Below are 20,011 nucleotides of genomic sequence, written 5' to 3'. Positions count from 1 at the left end.
TACATGATTTGTCCACACACACACACACACACGCACACGTTTTGAAAAGTGGGGACATGGGTCAGTGTCCTGAAAAGTCACCTTCACCTTGTAATACCTGTTTCATACCTGTGTCATTATACAAATTTATGTCCTCATTTGTCACAAAAACACGCACGCGCACACACACACACACTCTCTCTCTCTCTCTAAAGGCCTGCTATGCGAAAATATACAAAAACTTTAATTATCAGTCAGAGAAAGCACGTAGGAGATAAAAACAGATGTAAAACAGATTTTTCAGAATTTCTTTTTATAGACCTTAAAAATTCATGTATCAAATATGATGCAGTTTTCATATGGTTAAAATTAATTATAGACTAAAGGCTACAAATGACAATTTTCTTCTTTGGTGGCCAAGGTTTCCTGCCTGGGAAGAGAATTCAAGGATGCTGCAGCTGAGCCATGAATCACATCACATCACTTCCTCTTTCTTAGCACAGCTTAAGCCACACTAAAATACTCTATTACTAGGGTTACTAATACAATGATGAATGCCTGGAAGTATTGCCAGTGTGTGAGATCACACATAATACCCTGCATTACTGAAGGAGGGGTTTACTGGATCAGAGAATCCATTTACAAGAATGAACAGAAAATCAATCTATTTTTACCTTTACAATGCCAAAATAATAAAATAAACATGGATTCGTATCTGCTCTCCTGTAAATTCCCAAGATTTCAAAAGAAATACTTAAAGGTGCTGTATGTAAGTTTTTGACTCTACTAAAGCATAAAAATACCATAATATGTTTGAATGTTTAGGGATAAAACATTGTGGAGCCAAGAGGTGTATCAAAGTAAACAGTGTACTTACATTTGAAGTGCAATAAATGCAACACAGTAGATCTCTTTAATACCAGAACACATAAATATCTATTGAACACTTGTCAGACCAACACACAACAAGCTTTCCAGAACAAGTTTTAATCTTATAACATTCTGATGAAAATGTTGCCACCCAGAGGTGTAGTGTATCCTTACAATCTTTTGGTCCTATATTAAAACGATTTTAACTCACTTAACTTAAAACTATACAAACTTAATAAATAATAAATAAATCTATATATTTTTTTCTTTTCATGATATGTTAACAAAATAGAATGTGAGACTTTTAATTTGAAAAATCAGGCTAATTATTACTAAATTGAGTTCAAATTAATATAGGCTATTGTAAAAAACAAAAACAAAACAACAACAACAACAACCTATAAATGAATCTATAATATATCTCACTTTTTTAGTTTTATGATTGTCTTTTAAATGTAGACTTTTACTTTGAAAGGTCGTCTCAGTGGCAGTACGCCTCTGCTCTGTCTGTCGTGTGTGTTTGTTGGAGGATGTCTGACTCCGCAGAATCTCCTACAGAAAATCAAAAAGATGATCCTTCGATACAACACACTGCTACTGAACACACTGGAGCGTCGGATGAGAAGAAAAAGAGTATGGTTTTAGAATTATATACATGACCGGAGCAGCGATTATACATTCGTTTCTAAACGCTGCTGCTGTTTTTATTTCGCGTAGTTTATTAGCGAGCTACTTCCGGGATTTCGCGAAGATTGACTGCTCTGCCAGCCAATGAAGTTGCCGTTTGTTTACAGGCAGCCAATGGCTGGCCAAGCAGGCACGTGCTCTTTTTACTTTCACAGGGATTACAAGAGTTGTAGTTTTTAAATAAAGTTAATGCTAAACGCTAATTAACTTTATGGCCTAAACCATTCTTCTAGTGGAACCATTCTTATATATTATCACCTATTCAACAATAGGTAATAAGATACTACCGAGTATTATTTAACATTTAATTGCGTTGGTATGAACGCCTTTGTGTAACTCAGGGCAATATTAATTTATTTATGTAGTGCAATATCATTATTATTGATGTACAGAGTCACATTTTTAGCAGACCCTTGTGAAAAAGTGTACTTGTTCTGGATGTGCACTTGCAGTGTACTTCAAATTTTAAACTTACAGATAACGTTACTATAACATTTAATGAAATAAAGGTTTCAAACCTTTGTGAGTTTCTTTCGTCTGCTGAACACAAAAGAAGATATTTTAAAGAATGTCAGTAACCGAACACTTGACGGTAGCCAGTGACTTGTATAGTACAGTAGAAAGAAACTCATACAGGTTTGGAACGAGGGTGAGTAAATGATGACATAAGTATTATATTTGGATGAACTATCCCTTTAATAAATATGGTCCACACATTGTCCAGATATGCATTTTTATTTTATATTTCAGTTGACGTGCTGTTGAAAGCAGTAGGAGATACGCCTATCATGAAGTCCAAAAAATGGTCCGTGGAAAGAGGGAGGACAGTACAGTCACTCGCTCAGTTTATCTCACGCTTTCTCAAACTGGAGCCTAGTGAACAACTGGTATGTGATTCACCCTCACCATGGCACCTCATTACATTCAAGAGCAGTGTATATGAATATATATAAATATGGTTAAAAGATGAGACATCCATTTTGGTGTCTGCATCAAATTCAATTCACAAAAGTGATTTTATATACATAGAATACATATTAAATGCAAGTTTATACTTTGATGTTTCAAATAGCTTTTGTGGCGAATAACTGCGCAACACATATATTGATGTAAAAAGGAAACAACATACTTATTCTGACCTGTACTTATTAAAATATATAAAAGAAAAGGTGATCATTCTGTATTTCATTATATTTTAATAAAAAAAAAAACTTTGCTGACAAATGGGTAAAACGTAGTGGTTTGAAGGATGGTGGCAAAGATAAATATTTTAAACTACAATTAGATTTTCACTGTTGTTAAAAGATAGAGTCTTTTAATGTCATCTAACGATTCTTGATCTAAATATGCCTGACAAGATTTTTTTGGTATATAAAATATTGCTGCACTGAATGACATTTTAGTGGGTGTCTTCTATAAATCATGGTAAAAATAGTATGTATGCAATAGTGATGTAAGATCAAATTAAACAGGACACACACTAATGTATGGGGAAAAAAATAACTTTTTTGTCTTTGACCCATATATTTTAAATAATTGTTACATAAAATAAAATATTTTCATATTTCAATAAATATAATATATACACAAATATATCATGTATGTCATGTTTTCATAAAAATGTGTATTTATGAACCCAGTCAAGGTAAAATTACTCACAAAATCAAACAGAAAAAAATAATAATTATAAGAGTTTTATTTCTTCTTATTGCTCTTCTGTGCTGAATACTTTGTCTTTCTGCTGTTCCACCAGTTCATTTATGTCAATCAGTCATTTTCTCCATCACCAGACCAAGAAGTGGGTGTGCTTTTCGAGGTATGTTTTTTTTTTGTTTTTTTGCCAAATGCTACTCTGACCCATCTGGCTTAGTAAGAACATTTGATGTAGACTGAAATGATGTCAGATTGCCATATTCACAGTAGTAAATGCTGCTTAGCAAGTCTTACAGTGTTTAAGGATCTGCTTATTTTCTGACTTTTTAGGTAAAATCGAAGCTCCAAAAATATCCAGCACAATTTTCTGTTCTAACTTTACCAGTATAATTTATAATGTGTATAATAGGTTATGCCAGAAAAATGCCATTTTAGATTCCTTAACTTTTATGAAGAAAAAGTGTGTTTTGCTGATTGACTTGGTAAACCTTGTTGTTCTGCTCTGTTTTGCAGTGTTTTGGAAGTGATGGTAAACTAGTTCTCCATTACTGCAAGTCCCAGGCCTGGGGATGATCGTGCAACTTTTTTTTTTTTCTCCCCCTTTCTCCCTTTCGTTTATACACCTGTACACTTACAGTATCAAAAACATCACTCACACATCATGATTGTTTTTATAACTTATTGATTTTTCATGTGTTATTTTTTGTAAATAATAAAATGTAAATAATGTTGTAAAACAATGCAATATCTCATGGGACTTTTTAAGGTGTAAATCAAAAGAACACCAAATACTTTTAGCAGCAAATTTTGATGCATGTTTTTCATATTTAAGCTCATGCTGAAGTGATTTACAAGGACAAGGACAATATGCGATTCTCAGTAGTACAGAGTGATTACTTTTCACAGGAGGGGTGGGTAATGTCCCAGGACAGAACAGGTCACATGTAAGGGGTGGTAGATACATACAGGGGTGTGAAGAATAGGTGGGACAGAGGGATGTTTATAAAGCCACGGTGGAGCAATGTAAATGAAGACAAGATAGAAAGATGGAGACGGTGCTAACAGATGGACTGAAGAGGGATTATGGATGCTCTTGGTAGAGTGTGACACCAATTTTCAAGGAAAGGCAGGAAAAGGAGGAGATTTGGGCAGGATTGTACCAAAAAAGGGGAAAAGCAGAAATAATCGCAAAAGGATAAGGAGGGAAACTGCATGCTGAACCAAAGAGATGAGAACCTTCTGTGTTTAACAGCTGCACAGAAGGTGGAAAAAGATACAAATTAATGGATCGAAATAGGGAGTTATCATTACGATGGACATGATGTAAGAAGATTAATATGCTCAGGTAAAAAATCAGCTTTTTTAATGCAGAATAATTGTTGAATTTCTTGTAAAATGAGAATGTAAATGTCATTCTCAGTTCTGCATATGTAATAATGTAATGCATAAAAGGTATTGCCATTTAAAGGAAAATTGATTTAAGCATTTGTTATGATTAGCAGACATTTTGTCTTTCATAACGCTTACAAACACATTCAACTGATTTTAAATTTAGGCTCTATATTCCAATAAACTGTAAAAAGTGGAAATGTGCGGTTGTTGCCTTAAAAAGCTATTTCCAGTTGAGCTAACCCTTGAAAATGAATTTTGTTGATGTAACCTACAGTAATGTATTCAGGTTTATTCAGATATTAAACTATATATATATTTTAAATTTCTTTTACAATCAAATGTTTATAAAACCCCATATTTTATGTAAAAAATAAATATATATGTATTTTTAAAAGAGTAAAAAAAGAAACATGCACACCTACAAAGCCCAAACAGATTAAAACAGATTATTAGAGGATTACAAGTAAAGTTAGACTTAATGCAAGAGCTTAACTAATAATTTCATCACGTAACTTCAAACGTAATCCTTCGAATTCCCGCTTTTTCCTTTTCTCATTTTTAATCCCATTCAGGGCTGCACTGAAAATAAATAATAGTTTCACATCATTTATTCAGCATTACGTAAACATGTTTTATCTATGGATTACACAGTTTTGCTCATAAATTTACATACCCTTTGCAGAATATGTAAGATATTAATAATTTTAACAAAATAAGGGATCATAAATAAAAAAAAGTTATTTGTATTTTATTTTAGGACTGTCCTGAATAAGCAGTTTAACGTAGCAGATGTTTGTCCTGAGCAGTTCAGAAAGATTCTCCAAATCCTGCACATTCTTTGGTTTTCTAGCATCTTCTGCATATCTGAACTCGTTCCAACAGTGACTGTATGATGTGTAAATGTGGCTGTCAACTTTTTTTGTATTCTGGGAAACATGTAAATGTAATTTTATGTAGCTTTTAGTTGGCAGTACCAAACATGTACTAAATACTACATATAGTGCTGAAAATGTATGATCTTTAAACAAGAAAAAATAATTAAAACTGTTCAAAAGTTCACATCTCCAGCTCTTAATGCATTGTGTGTCCTAGAGCATCAGTGTTTGTTTTCACCTTTTGTAGTTGTTGTATAGAATTTCCTCATCTGTTCCTAACTTCCTAGTGTGAAAAGATGGATCTCAAAATCACACAGTCACTTTTGGAAACGGCTATAATTTGCAGAAGATGCTAGAAAACCAAATACTTATTATGTGCAGGACTACATAATAAATCACAAATATAAAGTAATCAGATAATACACTCTTATAAATAAAGGTGCTTCATCATGCATAGAAGAATCTTTTTGTCTAAATGGTTCCATTAAGAACCTTTAACATCTGCAGAACCTTTCTGTTTCACAAAAGGTTCTTTGTGGCGAAAGAAGGTTCTTCAAATTATAAAAAGGTAAGAAAGAAATGGTTCTTTAAAGAACCTTTGACTGAATGGTTCTTTAAAGAACCAAAAATGGTTCTTCTATGGCATCGCTGTCAAGAACCTTTTAAGCACCTTTTTTTTTAAAAAGAGTGTATCTAATAAAACAATTTAATGAGACTAAGTGATGGTTTCTGTCACAGCATAAGTAAGTGACATATTAAAATATCTAAATCAAAACAATCAAATATTTAAATAATAATTAATATAATGATATACTAGTGCCAGGAATTATTAACACAAAAGGTCCAGTGCTAGGATGACATCTTTGTGGTTAATGTAATATTAATATTATTAATAATAATAATACATCTGCCCAGAACAAAGTGTAAGCCTGTGACATATGTTGTTCTTTCCTCTCTTACTAAGGTTCTTCCCTGGTCTGACCCTCTCCTTTAATAAATCCACATCTTCATTTATCCTACCATCTGTCACGGGGATCTCTTACTCATTTCTGCTTTATGTAATTTTCTCAATTTCATTCTCATCCCAAAAGATTTCTTGTTCTTGGTTACTGATCCCTGTTTGCCCTTTATAAACCACCTCTGCCTTCACTTTGGGTAGCATGTTGGACCACATGTCCAGGCGTTCTCGCTCCCTGCTCTCTCTTTTCCTGACCTCCCTTGCCCTCGCATTATCTGTGCTGGCTTTCTGTACATCGTACTGGTGTGAAGGAACGCACAAGGTGGTCAAACCTCTCTGCTTGTCACCTGTCAAGATGAAGAACTGTGGCCAGAACAACAGTGAACCTTACACTACAGGTATGATGTAGTCTTCTGGTTTGATATTACCTGCGTGATAAATCCCATTCATACTGATATTCAGACCAACATCACAATTTAAGTATGACATTAAAGGGATAGTTCACCCAATAATTAAAATTTGCTGAAAATGTACTCACCCTTGAAGCCATCCAAGATGTAGATGAGTTTGGTTGTTCATTAGAACAGATTTGGAGAAATTATGTATTGCATTACTTGCTCACCAATAGATCCTCTGCAGTGAATGGGTGCCGTCAGAATGAGAGTCCAAACAGCTGATAAAAACATCACAATAATCCACAAATAATCCACACATCTCCAATGAAGCAAAAAGCTATGTGTAATAAACAAAAGTATCTTTATGCCGCTTTTAACTTAAAACCACAATATTTCTTTCTCCAGTGAAAAAGAATCATGAGAGAAATGTACACAAGATCCAGCACTGTTTACAAGTAAAAACAGTCCTAAAGAAATACTGGATGTTGGAGGAAATGTTATTATAGATTATGGACATGTGTTTTTGCTAGAAACAACAGTTTAAAGTTAGAAGATCTTAATAATGGATTTGTTTCTTATAAACATGCATATTTTTACTTCATAATACATTAATTGATGGACTAGAGTTGTGTGGATTACTTGTGAATTATTGTGATGTTTTCATCAGCTGTTTGGACTTTCATTCTGACGGCACCCATTCACTGCAGATGACCCATTGGTGAGCAAGTGATGTAAAGCTAAATTTCTCCAAATCTGTTCTAATGAAGAAACTCAGCTACATCTTGGATGGCCTGAGGGTGAGTACGCTTTTAGCAAATTTTCATTTTTGGGTGAATGATCTCTTTAAGAATTGAGTATCTTATAATTTATAATGTTTTCTTAAAGAAAGCACAGTTAACTTTTGCACATCTCTAAACAGCAATGGTGTTGTTTCGTTTTTTTAATTATTAGTCCATGTTTTGACCACATTGGTTGAGTGAATGGCTCATTCATAAAGATGGCTGCCACCTACTGGCGTAATAATGGAGCCTGCAGAAAGACTCCATGAAACATCCTTACTACTAATGATACAAACACTGACCATACCATCCACTCATTCAGGTTACTGTCAGGCTAATTGGTTGTCCTCTTATCTCTTCAGAAAGCCCCACTGCAGATCCACGGAACCTGCTACCAACATTATCACCAAAGCGAAGGGAGGAACTAGCCAGGATTCGACAAAGACAATTGGCCAATGCAGTGCACTACATTTGGGAGACGGGAGAAGACAAGTATACCTTCAGATATTTCCATACAGGATTTTGGGAGTCCTGTGAAAAACATGCGGATGGTAAGAAAACCTCCCATCAAGAGACATCAAAGTAATAGTTCACCCAAAAATTAAAAGTCTGTCACGCTGAGGTATCCACTCACCTCATGTCGTTTCCAACCTATCATGTTCTTTTTATGCAAGGACCACAAAAGGAGATGTTAGGATGGATTTTCATGCTGCTCTTTCCCATATAATGAAGCTGAAAGTTGTCCATTTTCATTCCATCATATTCATTGTCAAATTTGGTGAATTGGTCACACTAAACTCAGCAGCCATATCACCCTGCAGCCCAAGACTGGTTGCCCACTGAAGCTAAGCAGGGTTGAGCCTGGTCAGTACCTGGATGGGAGACCTCCTGGGAAAACTAGGTTGCTGCTGGAAGAGGTGTTAGTGAGGCCAGCAGGGGGTGCTCACCCTGGGGTCTGTGTGGGTCCTAACGCCCCGGTATAGTGACTGGGGCACTATACTGTCAAAAAGCACCATCCTTCGGATGAGACGTTAAACCGAGGTCCTGACTCTCTGTGGTCATTAAAAATACTAGGATGTCTTTCAAAAAGAGTAGAGGTGTGACCTCGACATCCTGGCCAAATTTTCCCATTGGTCTCTGACCATCATGGCCTCCTAATCATCCCCTTGAATGATAGCAAAGGTATTGGTTTACACTGATTGGCTTCATCACTCTGTCTCCTCTCCACCAGTAAGCTGGTATGTGGTGGGCATTCTGGCGCACTATGGCTGCCGTCGCATCATCCAGGTGGATGCTGCACACTGGTGGTGGACGAGGAGACCCCCCCCCCCCCCCCCCCCCCTCACAATGTAGAGTGCTTAGAAAAGCAGAAAAGCTCTATATAAATGTAATGAATTATTATTATTATTATAAACCAGGGGTTCTGAGTGCTGTCCCTTGAAGGTCACGATCCAGTTTTAGCTCTAACCTTGATCAAACTCACCTGCCTGTATCTTTATACAGTAATCCTGAAGACTCTGATTAGCTTTTTCAGTTGTGTTTGATTAGAGCTGGAGCTAAACTCTGAAGGAACACTGAAAAAATGATTCATTGAATTTACTAAAAATTTGAAGGTAAGCGGTTGCCATCAATTTATTTTAGCTACATTTAAATAAACAAATTTAGTTGACTATCGTTCAACATTTTTTATTTAAATTTAGATAAAATAAATGGTTTGCAACCACTTACCTTAAAAAACTAATTAATATAATTTTTTTCTGTGAATGTGGACCTTCAAGGCCAGAGTTGAGAACCCCTGCAATAAACAATAACTTTGGTGATGATTGATGTCAGAACCATATATTGATATGCTCTATTTAAATGTGTGCAAATATGCACAAGATTTCAGAGGTGCAGCAGATAATTTTAAAACAATTTAATATTTAGTCTTTTCCCTTCATAAATTTATCAAATGTAGTCTTCAGAGGACTTGGTATATAGTGCACAAATTGTATGAATCACATTTATGGTGCTTTTGTTATTTTAATTGACAGTCCCTACTCACCGTTCACTGTTATTTCATGGAAAGAGCTGCAAGATCATTCTGTCACATTTCTCCTTTTGTATTTCATGGAGGAAAGAAGGTCATAAGAGTTTGAACCATGATGATAAAGGACACAAATTTTATATTTGAGAAAACTGTTCCTGTCATTTTCATTAAATTACAGTTTTATAACCATTTTGGCACTAATTTTAGAAACTTGAAAAACAAACAAACGAACAAACAAAAAAATCATTACTTGTAACACAGACTGTCCAGTGTTCAAAACAAAGCATTGCACAGTCATATCTTTAAAGAAACCTTGCACTTGCAGAATGATTGGTTTAAACAACTTATAATGAAATACAGGAACATTCATTTAGATCACTGTGCATAGGGACCATAAACAGAGTCTAAAACAGAATGCTTATGAAGTATTACATCCATAGACAATAGTACATTTGGTGACGATGACAGTAATTGGTGTCACTAGATCTGAAATATCCTGAGATGTTCCTGATCATCACATGGAATATTGTTTAAGCTATACATTAAAGGTATAGTTCACACAAAAATGAAAATTATTTTATCATTTACTCACCTTCCACTTGTTCTAAACCTGTTCCTTTCTTCTGTGTCAACCATCAAAATATCTTATTTTGTGGTGAAGAACCGAAGAAAGAAACTCATACAGGTTAAGACCAAGTGAAGGATGCTAATAATGTCAGAATTTTACTTTTTGAGTGAACTATCCCTTTAAGAGTAATACAATATACTTATCATTTTGAGCAGTTTTTTGAATTGACATTTAGATCATTGTAATGACATGAATAGACATCCATCTCAGATGCAATGTGTGATTTGATTATTGAAATAGTAATACTTTGATATTTTGTGTCATTTTGAATAGGTGATTATAATAAAACGAACAAATGAATTTAGGTTTATGTGTATTATGTTTACTCAATTGGAGAAGGTGTTAGAGTTTTGAAAATATGCATTTTGATTACTGGCTGTAAGTCTTGTGTCTAGAATTTTTAAAATTGACATCAAAGTACTGATATTAGTGCCAAAGTGATTGTAAATATAAAAACGTAATTAAAAAAAATGCACCATTGATTTATCAAATAATCATATTGTTTAGTGTGTCAGACATTGGATTTCATTGGTATTCTTGTTCATTTTGCTACATTACAGGAGAACGATGTCGCCGGTTCTTGGATCTTACTCCTGGAGAGACTCATGGTAAGATTGCAGTTTGTGTGTGTGTGTGTGTGTGTGTGTGTGTGCATGAAATGATCTCTGCAGAATGATATAACCAATGATGTGTGTAGGTGTATCTGTGCCTGCAAGGCTTTCTGTATTTGTACAGTAAGTGCTCATGTACGTGAACTGTGTGCATTTGCTGCAGGTGTTCTGTGGTTGTCAATGATTGCTGAGTTCATGTACATCAGTTTGTTGGGCATGGGCTTTCTACTCATGTGGGTGGAAGTGTTGTGTGCTCATAAAGAAATGCATGCACTCAAAATCAACGCTTTCGCAGCCATATGTACAGTGCTCTCAGGTAAGATAGTAGTCCTTGGTTCCCTCCTGTGGTCAATTTTAGTATTGCATTATTGTTAATGCATATAATTTTGATTTCCCCCTACGTTTTTCTTTCAGGATTGTTAGGGATGGTGGCTCATATGATGTACACCACCGTATTTCAGCTAACTGTGATTGTGGGTCCCAAAGACTGGAGACCGCAGACATGGGACTATGGCTGGTCATTTGCGTGAGTACACTTACAAAATTTTACAAATAGATTATATAAAGAAAAGTTTGGCTTGATTATGATTTGATTAAAGTGGATTTAATTCTTTGTATGAACTTTATAGATGTTTACGAATTTTCCTCTTTCTTTTGCACGGTCCTTTCACTCACTTCTTGACTCCAAGTCTTGCATGGGTGTCTTTCAGCTGCTGCATGGGTGCTGCAGTTATGACCCTTAATTCTTACACAAAAACAGTCATTGAGTTACGTCACCGCCAGAGGCTTCGATTAGAGGAGGCCCGTGCTACAAGCCACGCTCCTTCCTATGATGAGGTGGTCCCAGGTGGAGGGCTGTACTCTGTCAGCGGCCTATTACAGTGCCCAAATGGGATGATCAGCTCTATGTGGGCATCCAGTGGGAGCATGGGACTGGAGCAAGAGAGGGATGTGCCCACCCTGGTACTGGTTGGAGGATGTGGACAAGATTCGTGTGAGGACTGTGAAAGAGAGATGGATGAGATGAAGGAGGCCATGAATGGAATAGATTCTCCTTGTTAATCGTGGATGATGTTTTTGTTATTTTTTAGTCCCCATCGTTTAATTTCAAACCTATATGGCTTTCTTTCGTCTGTGGAACACAAAAGAAAATAACTTGAACAATGGTAGTAATCAAAATGATTTGTTTACCACTAACGGCCAGTGGATGGAGAATTTTGTTTCTTTTTAAAAGTGGCAGGAACTGCCTTTTTATTATTTTGTACTGTTCTCTGAGTTCCCCTTATTATGTTATCAAAATTTTCATAAACATCATAATTTAGAAGTAATAGGCTATTATTTGTCCTGTGTTTGACCCCCGTCTTTAGAACGCTGTTTGAATTGACGTGCCGGATTTTAGACTCTGAAGTAAACACCCACAGCAATGATTAGCTAACGCTTGTGTATGTTTGACAGGCTACATCCTTGACAGATGGACACTGCTCTGATTTAGGTTTAAAACGCATAAATACTCAGTACATATCAAACGATCTGTTTAACAGACAAAGCAATATTGACCACATAATAAAAACAGTTACTCACACTCACACGTGTTACTGTCGGATCCAATATAGTCGGCACAGCATCATCTTTTAGTTTCAATCTTTCAGAAAATCCCAGATCAAATTGTGCTTTGTTTGTAAACGAATCTACGGTAAAAGGAAGTGAACAAAGGACCAAGTTCTTATTGATGCGGTCTGGAACTTAAAACATTAAAAATAAAGTTCATCCACTCTTTCCTAACATTGGGATCAGAAGGAAGGAAAAGCAAAGACTGCTTTTCCACAACTTGGCACTGCATCTTGTTGTCTTCAGAGCCATTTTTATCATTTGGTTTCTGTATAGACCTGCGCGTTCACTTCTCTCATAAACACTATATGCGTGAATCGGTGGGCGGGGCTAAACAGGCAGTGATGTAGAAGCAGGTATTGATCATCTTCTCCGGCAGACGGGCTTCAACTGTTCAGCTGTTTTTAGAATAACTAGAAAGTTTTGAGCTCTGAAACAGATGTTTTCATAGTACAATGACCACTTATATGTCAAAAGATCAACCCCTTAATATCTTCTTTTATGTTCCACAGAAGAAAGTAAGTCATACCGGTTTGGAATGACCTGAGAGTGGGTTAATGATGACAGAATTTTCATTTTGGGTGGTATATCCCTGTAATTAGTTTTTATAACAATGGCCTTGTATGTTTTGTTTGCCTGATTAACTGACTGACTAGCAAAAACTGTCTATGCAAAATGTCTTTATAGATGATTTCTTCAGGTATGTCTGTGGCTGAAATTCAGTCAGTATGTGATATTGTGCAATATGAAGAAGGTGTGAGGAAAATGTCACTCTCTGTATGTGAGTGGATTTCCAAATGTGAGGATTCAGGAAAATTTCATTTATATATTGGAAGGTATAAGACTTTTGAGTGGATTACACTGGGATTTTGTCAGATCACAAAGCCTGTATTATTTTCATGTTATATTGTAACCAAAAACATTTTCTGTAATATCTCCTTCTGTATTGTATGGTTTCTTTTATTTGGTTTAGAATTGACACCCAAACCACAACGAATAAATAAACAAACAAATAAATAAATAATAAATTAATAAATAAAATAATAATGTAAATGTTAATATAAAAATTCTAAAGTATTGCTTGAAATATCTACTAAATGTGGAATTGTTGCAACCATCAGATGGTGTGGTTTTCTCTCACATCTGAGAGCAGTACTGTATGATATTGTAAGAATTATGCAAGTTTTGCATAACATGCATTATATAGGTCTTTAACCACTGTATACTTGCCCCAGGAGTGTACATATTGTGTTCATGTTGAATAGCAAAACAGATTGGCTGCTATTGATTTGGGATATGGTTAAGGGGCAGGTTTGGTGGTATAGGTTAAAGGGTGGGTTAAGGTGTAGAGGTAGGGTCAACACTACTTATACGTGTAAAAACAGAAATTAATTACAGATGTAATAACAGGAAGATATTAACTACAATATTAAAACATGCATGTACATATTAAGTGCATTGTATCAAATTTAAAGTTCAATCATAGTAGTTAAAGACACTTCATATAAAGTAGGGCCTTTATATTTACTGTCGTCCATGTGATATTATAGTGTCCCTTGTATTTGCATCAGTTGTCTTAAATTTAATTATGACAAATATGGCAAAACAAAGAAAAGATAATATATTAAAGAAATCCAAAATGAGAAATGGAGAGAGGGAGATTTTGAAAAGTCTTCTTTGCAATGTCGGACAGGCGATTATGTCAGTAATCACAACTTGGACTAAGGCAGTGAGGGAATTGACGGTTAGTAAGCAATGTTATAAATATCTTTTAGAAATTGTAAGAGACTCTCTTCAACAAAATATTGCAAACCTGCTCATATACAGACTCACATTTACCTGTGTGCCAAAGTATATATCTGGCCCAACTTTGCCATGCATTGAAACACACAAAGATAATCCAGGATTACGGTTAAATATTGCGACGGCATGTTAAACCTCTCGGCCGCTAGCAGAGCGTTAGAGATTATTGTGCTGCCCATTCCAGCGGTTCACTTGAACTCTTCACCTCACCTAATCATTTACACACAAATTCACACATACAGACACAGAACAGTCAAACTGTTCACTGAACAGTGAAACACTAACAGTTTCAGTTTTATTCCACAGCAGTTGACATCAAAAAACAGGTTTGCACAATAACATGGCAAAGGTTATTATATTATCATGCTGGATGGTAAGTCTGGATAAATTATGTTATGTTGATTTTCCGCACAGTTTAGTGGCTTTATTGGCTTTATTTATATATCTGTATTTTACTTAATTTACAAGAAAAACATGAATGATCTTGTTCTCACTTTGATTCATAAAGAATAAATAATATTGGCTTTCAGTTTCATCATTTCATCTGCCAGCAACTCTTCTTCAGTCTACATGCAGAATTTCACACATTTCGTTCCCAGATGTGACACTTTACTGTCACTTTAATCTATCATAACTCACTCGAACCATATTGAAGTTAATGGGCTTTCAAATATTTACAAAATGAGTCACGTTGAACTAATACAAGAAGCAGGGCAGATGTGCCCAGATTATAGTTAAAAACAAACAAAATGGGAAAATTTCATTGGGGGGAAGCACTTGGCCTAAGGAAATTATATAACAGGAAAAATACAGTTATTGTTTTTGTTTTATTATTACTTTTTGGGCTCATATTGAATAAGGTGGATTGCGTCTTCATTGTCAAGAACGCCTTGAATAAACTCCCCCTCGGCCAATCGCTCTGAAAAGAAAAACAGAAAGAGCGACAACACTGAATGTTAGACAAACTCACATATTCAGTCTTTGACATTCTTTTACTATGGCATCATCTTTTCTTTGTAATAAAGGTAGGAAATGGAAACAAATATTCAAAAAGCACATTTGAATTATCATGTGCCCATGGATGACAGATAGGTATTAGAAAATATATAAAATATATATGAACAGTAAAGGGTTATATAAAAACTATACATTAACATACATTAACATAAAAACACAATATTACCATTATCTTTTTTATTGAAGAAGGACCACAGTTTGTCTGCTCTCTTCTCGGGAGTGTTCTCGTCTGCTGGAAGATTTGCCTGCTCTTCTTTGGGGATCAGCTTAAAGATAGACTGAGGATCAACAAGATGGAAGAAAAGTGGAGGTGAGGAGGGAAGAAAGAAATAACACTAATTCTAAGACTTATGATATGTGCAATAATTTCTAAAACCTCTCTCTCTGTCATTTACATTCTGGGCTTATGAAGCATATCATAATGACAACTTTAATTACATTAATTATATTTTAATAAAATAAAATATACTGCTTAAATGTAATATATAATCATATATTATAATATAATTATATAATATTCAATTAAATGCTGTAAATTATTTTCTTGCTATTTACCATTTAATCTGTTATGTGTTTGTGTGTGTACTTGGTATTCCCTGCATTATGGGGACCAGATGTCCCCACAAGAATAGTAATACCAGTCATTTTTGACCCCCATGAGCTTATAAATCAGTGATCTTTTTGAAAATCTAAAATAGCAGAAAGTTTTGTGTGAGGGGTAGGGATAAAATAAGGAATAAAATACACCAGTGCACCAAAGGAATGAAAACCAGTGTGTGTGTGTGTGTAATTATTTTATAATAATAATATAGTCTAGCAACCATTTCCAATTCTTACAGCATTTTTCCCCAAACTCTCCAAAACTAAACACCTCATCTCAATACAGGCAACCTAAGTCAAGTCAAAATGTATTTCTATAGCACATTTAAAAGCAACAGAGTTGCACCAAAGTGCTGTACAACAACAACAACAACAACAAATAACCTAATTCCTATATTTACCCAAACATTATTAATTTTCAGACAAAATGTAGTTGACAGTGAAAATCCCTGTGACAGCCACATCCATTGGAGTTAATTGGAGTGTCAAATGAATGACCATCTGCTCTTCTGATGATGCCTGCCTGGAGGTAATCATCATAGATTAGGACCACTAATACCAAAGGTCTTCTACATAGACTTTAGTTTTTCCTGACCACAGCTGACCTGGATCTGAGTGGTCCAGTGAGCCGAGGAGATGTTTATCTCAGACACATAAGACATGTTAGAAAAATACAGATTAGAGGCAGTGCCAAAGCTCCTGCCAAAACCACACGCTGCATGGCCTCAGCACAGCTCAGTCTTTAATTCTCTTTTGCATTCAGTCACTGGCACGATGCGAGTAACATTTATACTTAAAAACCACCAAACTAGTGATCACAAAGCCTGAGTATAAGGTCAAATGCTGATCTGACCTCATTGTGTGTAGCTGTGTTAGGATAACTGTTTTGATACATCCACAAATGCCTAACAAGCAATGCACTTAAAATAGAACTGTATTCCCTGATTCTATACTGTATCTTAAGTTTTTCTCCTGATGTATGACTTTTTTCCTGCTTAATAAAAAACATAGAAGAAACTTTTTTTCTTGTGTTTGTCTTTTTGGATATATACTGTGTAATTTAAGTCACATGTTCCCACGGTTTACTGTGACTTCTGCAACCCACTTATCCAGCATCTTTCTAAAAAAAGCATCTTACATTGTAATCCCCCTACCCACCTGTCTCTGTGCTAATGGCTGTCTGCGTTTGAAAAAGCCTCTGTGTACGTTTATTTTTCAAGCTAAACCATTTATCGGATGAATTATTCTGGGATACGACCGATTGCATTAGCCATGCTCCAAGGCAACGGCTTGTTAAGTCAAAGCTCATAAGACATTGGCTTCTTTCTTTTTACTGATGCCTTGTGTTCTGTGATTGTTTAGTATTGCTGACTGGACAAAACTTACAGAGAGAATAGAGAAAAAATTGAGTTATATATTCTGTGATTATATATGTGATGCATCATCAAGAGAAAGATTAGAATGCATTAGCATGAGTACTATATAAGGGAGACTGGGGCAAGTTGTCACTAGGGCTAAATTTCAGTAACTGTAAGGATTTGAATCAAATGTCAAGTTACACAAATATGTTTTTCAAGTTGGTATCAAACATCTTCAAAACTGTCTTAAATCAAACTCATTTCCTTTACAAAAAATGTATACTTTAAGTTCATTTTATTAAGTATACTTAAGTGAAGTTCAACTATAATTTACGTGTAGTAAGTATACTAATATGGATGTACTAGTAGTATACTTGTAAGTGTACTATTTCTATACTATTTGGGACTACATTGGCCCACTTTGTAGTTTATAAAATTATACATTTATTATAACATTTCCCAGACCCCGTGTTTTCTTTCACACACCGAGTCCTACATTTAACAGTAGACTCATACTAAACTGAACACTAAAGTATACTAATATACTTTTAATCACAGTATTAAACTTTGAGTACACAACTAGTGTACAACAACAAAGTACATAAAAAGTAGACTGAAAGTAAACTTACCTCATGTATTTTAATATAATATAATACATTATATTATATAATAATATAATAGCACACTTGAATAAACTTCTTTTTTGCAAGGGTTTATGAATTTTGTTTCAAAAACATTCATTTGTAACAGCTTTAAAAAGAAAATACAATAAAACCACACTTGGGATGCATTTAGGAAATAGTCATCTAAGGCAGTTTTTAACCAAAAATGATGAACTGTGATTTCAGGACAAGAGTATTTATCTTGAACATCTGGTCAGGGCAAGCTGTCACATTTTTGTCTGAGCATTTTGTCACATTTTTGTTATTCTTACATTTCACTGTTATTGACTGTTCAATCAATGACAGGTTCCATTGTGACTACTTGCCCCTGTGTGACAACATTATACTGTGACAACATATCCTGCATATAGGGGTTGAAAAAGATCAACATGCATTCAATAATGTTTTTTCTTGCTCTTAAAAAAACCCTGCAAAACTGTCAACTAGCCCCAGTCTCCCTACATACATAGCAAGCTCACTCATTTATGTTATGGTTTTGAAACCATACTTGTGAATGAAGATGTTCACCAACATTTGACCTACCTGACAGATTTCTGCCACTTCTGACTTGGTGATGTAGCCGTTCTTGTCGACATCAAAAAGTGAAAAGGCCCACTCCAGCTTTCGCTCCGTCTTTCCAGTTGATGTCATGTGCAGAGCAATAATGTATTCCTTGAAATCCAACGTTCCATCATCATTTGTGTCAAAGGAGCGGAAGACGTGCTGGGCGTATGTTGCGGCATCACTGTCTGGGAAAAAGCGTTCGTAGATCTTTTTAAACTCATCTGGTGCGATACGGCCAGACGGACACTGCTTCTGGAAGTTCTCGTACCACTGTGACAGTTCATCCTCTGAGAATTTGGTATTTAGTTTGAGATCCTCCAGGATCTCCTTGGACATAGCGCTGCTTTTGGCATTCCCCATTTTTGGCTGCTGGTGGAGAGCACAGGCAGGGGTTCAGGAAGCGTTGGTTGTCAGGTCCTCCTTTTTGACCAGAGATACACTATATTACGTAACTGCTCTTGCTGAGAATTGGTGGGTGTCTGTAATTAATGTCCCATTAAAAACTTGGTGCTCAGTTCTCCTTTCAAGAAATGATAGACAGATGGATTGATAGATGTCACACCCAAGTTAACAGAGGAAGAACAGTGTCTGTTGTAATGAAGCTCTCAAATGTAAAGGGCAGAATGAGTGCTGATCGATGGCGCTGGCTGCTGATGGCTGGGTGAGTGAGTGGGGGTGGAGCAGGTGAACTTAGGCTGTTACCTTTGAATGCAGGTTTAAGTCGTTAAAGAGGGATTTGACATGGCTGAGCCTCTGAGCCCTTAAATCAACAGCTTGGGACTGTCCCCTTCCATAAATGATTAGAATAATAACCCAGAACACAGAACAGAACATCTTAAAAATGAATCGCACAATCTAGCTTTACTAGGTAAATGCCCAGGTGTCACTACACCTTAAGCTTGTTGATCATATACATCTTACGCCTTGTGAGCTTAAACATTTAGTTTGGGTGACATATAAAGCATTATTTAGAATTTTGCTAACTTAAATATGTCATAATTGCACCATTACTGTATCTAGCTAAGTATTTTTCAAAAAAATATATTTGAGGTTTTGTTGAAATGCAAATGGACTTGAGATGGTCAAGAAAGCATTGCACAAATCAGTATGGTTTTGCAATGCATATCATTGTTTTTCCAGCAAAAAGTGTGTTTAAGAATTTATATATTGCATGAAGTTACATAGTAGTGTAATTTCCAGGTATTGTTACAAATAGCATTTTTTTTTTTTTTTTAATTATCAATTTATTTATCATATAAATATGTGATAGTGGTGTTTTCCCCAATTAATTAATTCATTACCTTTTAACTGATCTCCAGATTTCCTCTGTTTGAGACAACTTTCCCTAATTCTTTGCTTGGCTCACACAGCTGATTTATTTCACCAGTTATTATAAGGGATTATAAGCATGTTTAAATGAAAAGTGCTTAACATACAGTCATGTCCTCAACTGACAGTCTTAGTCCTCTTAATGTGACATCAGAGCATTTTGGCTCAGACAGCGGCATCCAGACAACTAAACTGACCTTTTCGGATGTTTAAG

The 20,011-nt window shown here is 35.4% G+C and overlaps 3 protein-coding genes across 3 annotated transcripts; 2 read left to right on the top strand and 1 right to left on the bottom strand.

Moving 5' to 3' along the window:
* The first annotated feature begins 1,341 nt into the window (after positions 1–1,341).
* Positions 1,342–5,639, top strand: LOC306887158 (ubiquitin-like protein ATG12). Its single transcript, XM_079444700.1, has 4 exons — positions 1,342–1,482; positions 2,287–2,423; positions 3,290–3,352; positions 3,703–5,639. The coding sequence occupies exons 1-4, from the start codon at positions 1,380–1,382 to the stop codon at positions 3,760–3,762; spliced, it is 363 nt and encodes a 120-aa protein (XP_079300826.1). The 5' UTR covers positions 1,342–1,379; the 3' UTR covers positions 3,763–5,639.
* Positions 4,180–13,459, top strand: LOC306887157 (germ cell-specific gene 1-like protein). The gene is made up of 7 exons (XM_079444699.1): positions 4,180–4,534; positions 6,421–6,812; positions 7,951–8,139; positions 10,806–10,853; positions 11,020–11,172; positions 11,271–11,382; positions 11,546–13,459. The coding sequence occupies exons 2-7, from the start codon at positions 6,617–6,619 to the stop codon at positions 11,916–11,918; spliced, it is 1,071 nt and encodes a 356-aa protein (XP_079300825.1). The 5' UTR covers positions 4,180–4,534; positions 6,421–6,616; the 3' UTR covers positions 11,919–13,459.
* Positions 13,460–14,515: 1,056 nt separating this feature from the next.
* On the bottom strand, positions 14,516–19,180 carry LOC306887555 (visinin-like). Its single transcript, XM_079445385.1, has 3 exons — positions 18,448–19,180; positions 15,451–15,562; positions 14,516–15,186 (listed from the first exon to the last, which is right to left on the bottom strand). Exons 1-3 carry the CDS (start codon positions 18,826–18,828, stop codon positions 15,101–15,103), a joined length of 579 nt encoding a protein of 192 aa, XP_079301511.1. The 5' UTR covers positions 18,829–19,180; the 3' UTR covers positions 14,516–15,100.
* Between the last annotated feature and the right edge of the window lie 831 nt (positions 19,181–20,011).

The sequence above is a fragment of the Barbus barbus genome (genome assembly GCF_936440315.1).
Source record: "Barbus barbus genome assembly, chromosome: 21".
NCBI classification, from domain to species: Eukaryota; Metazoa; Chordata; class Actinopteri; order Cypriniformes; family Cyprinidae; genus Barbus; species Barbus barbus.
Note: the sequence above shows the minus strand (reverse complement) of the source record. Positions and strands in the feature narration are given on the sequence as shown.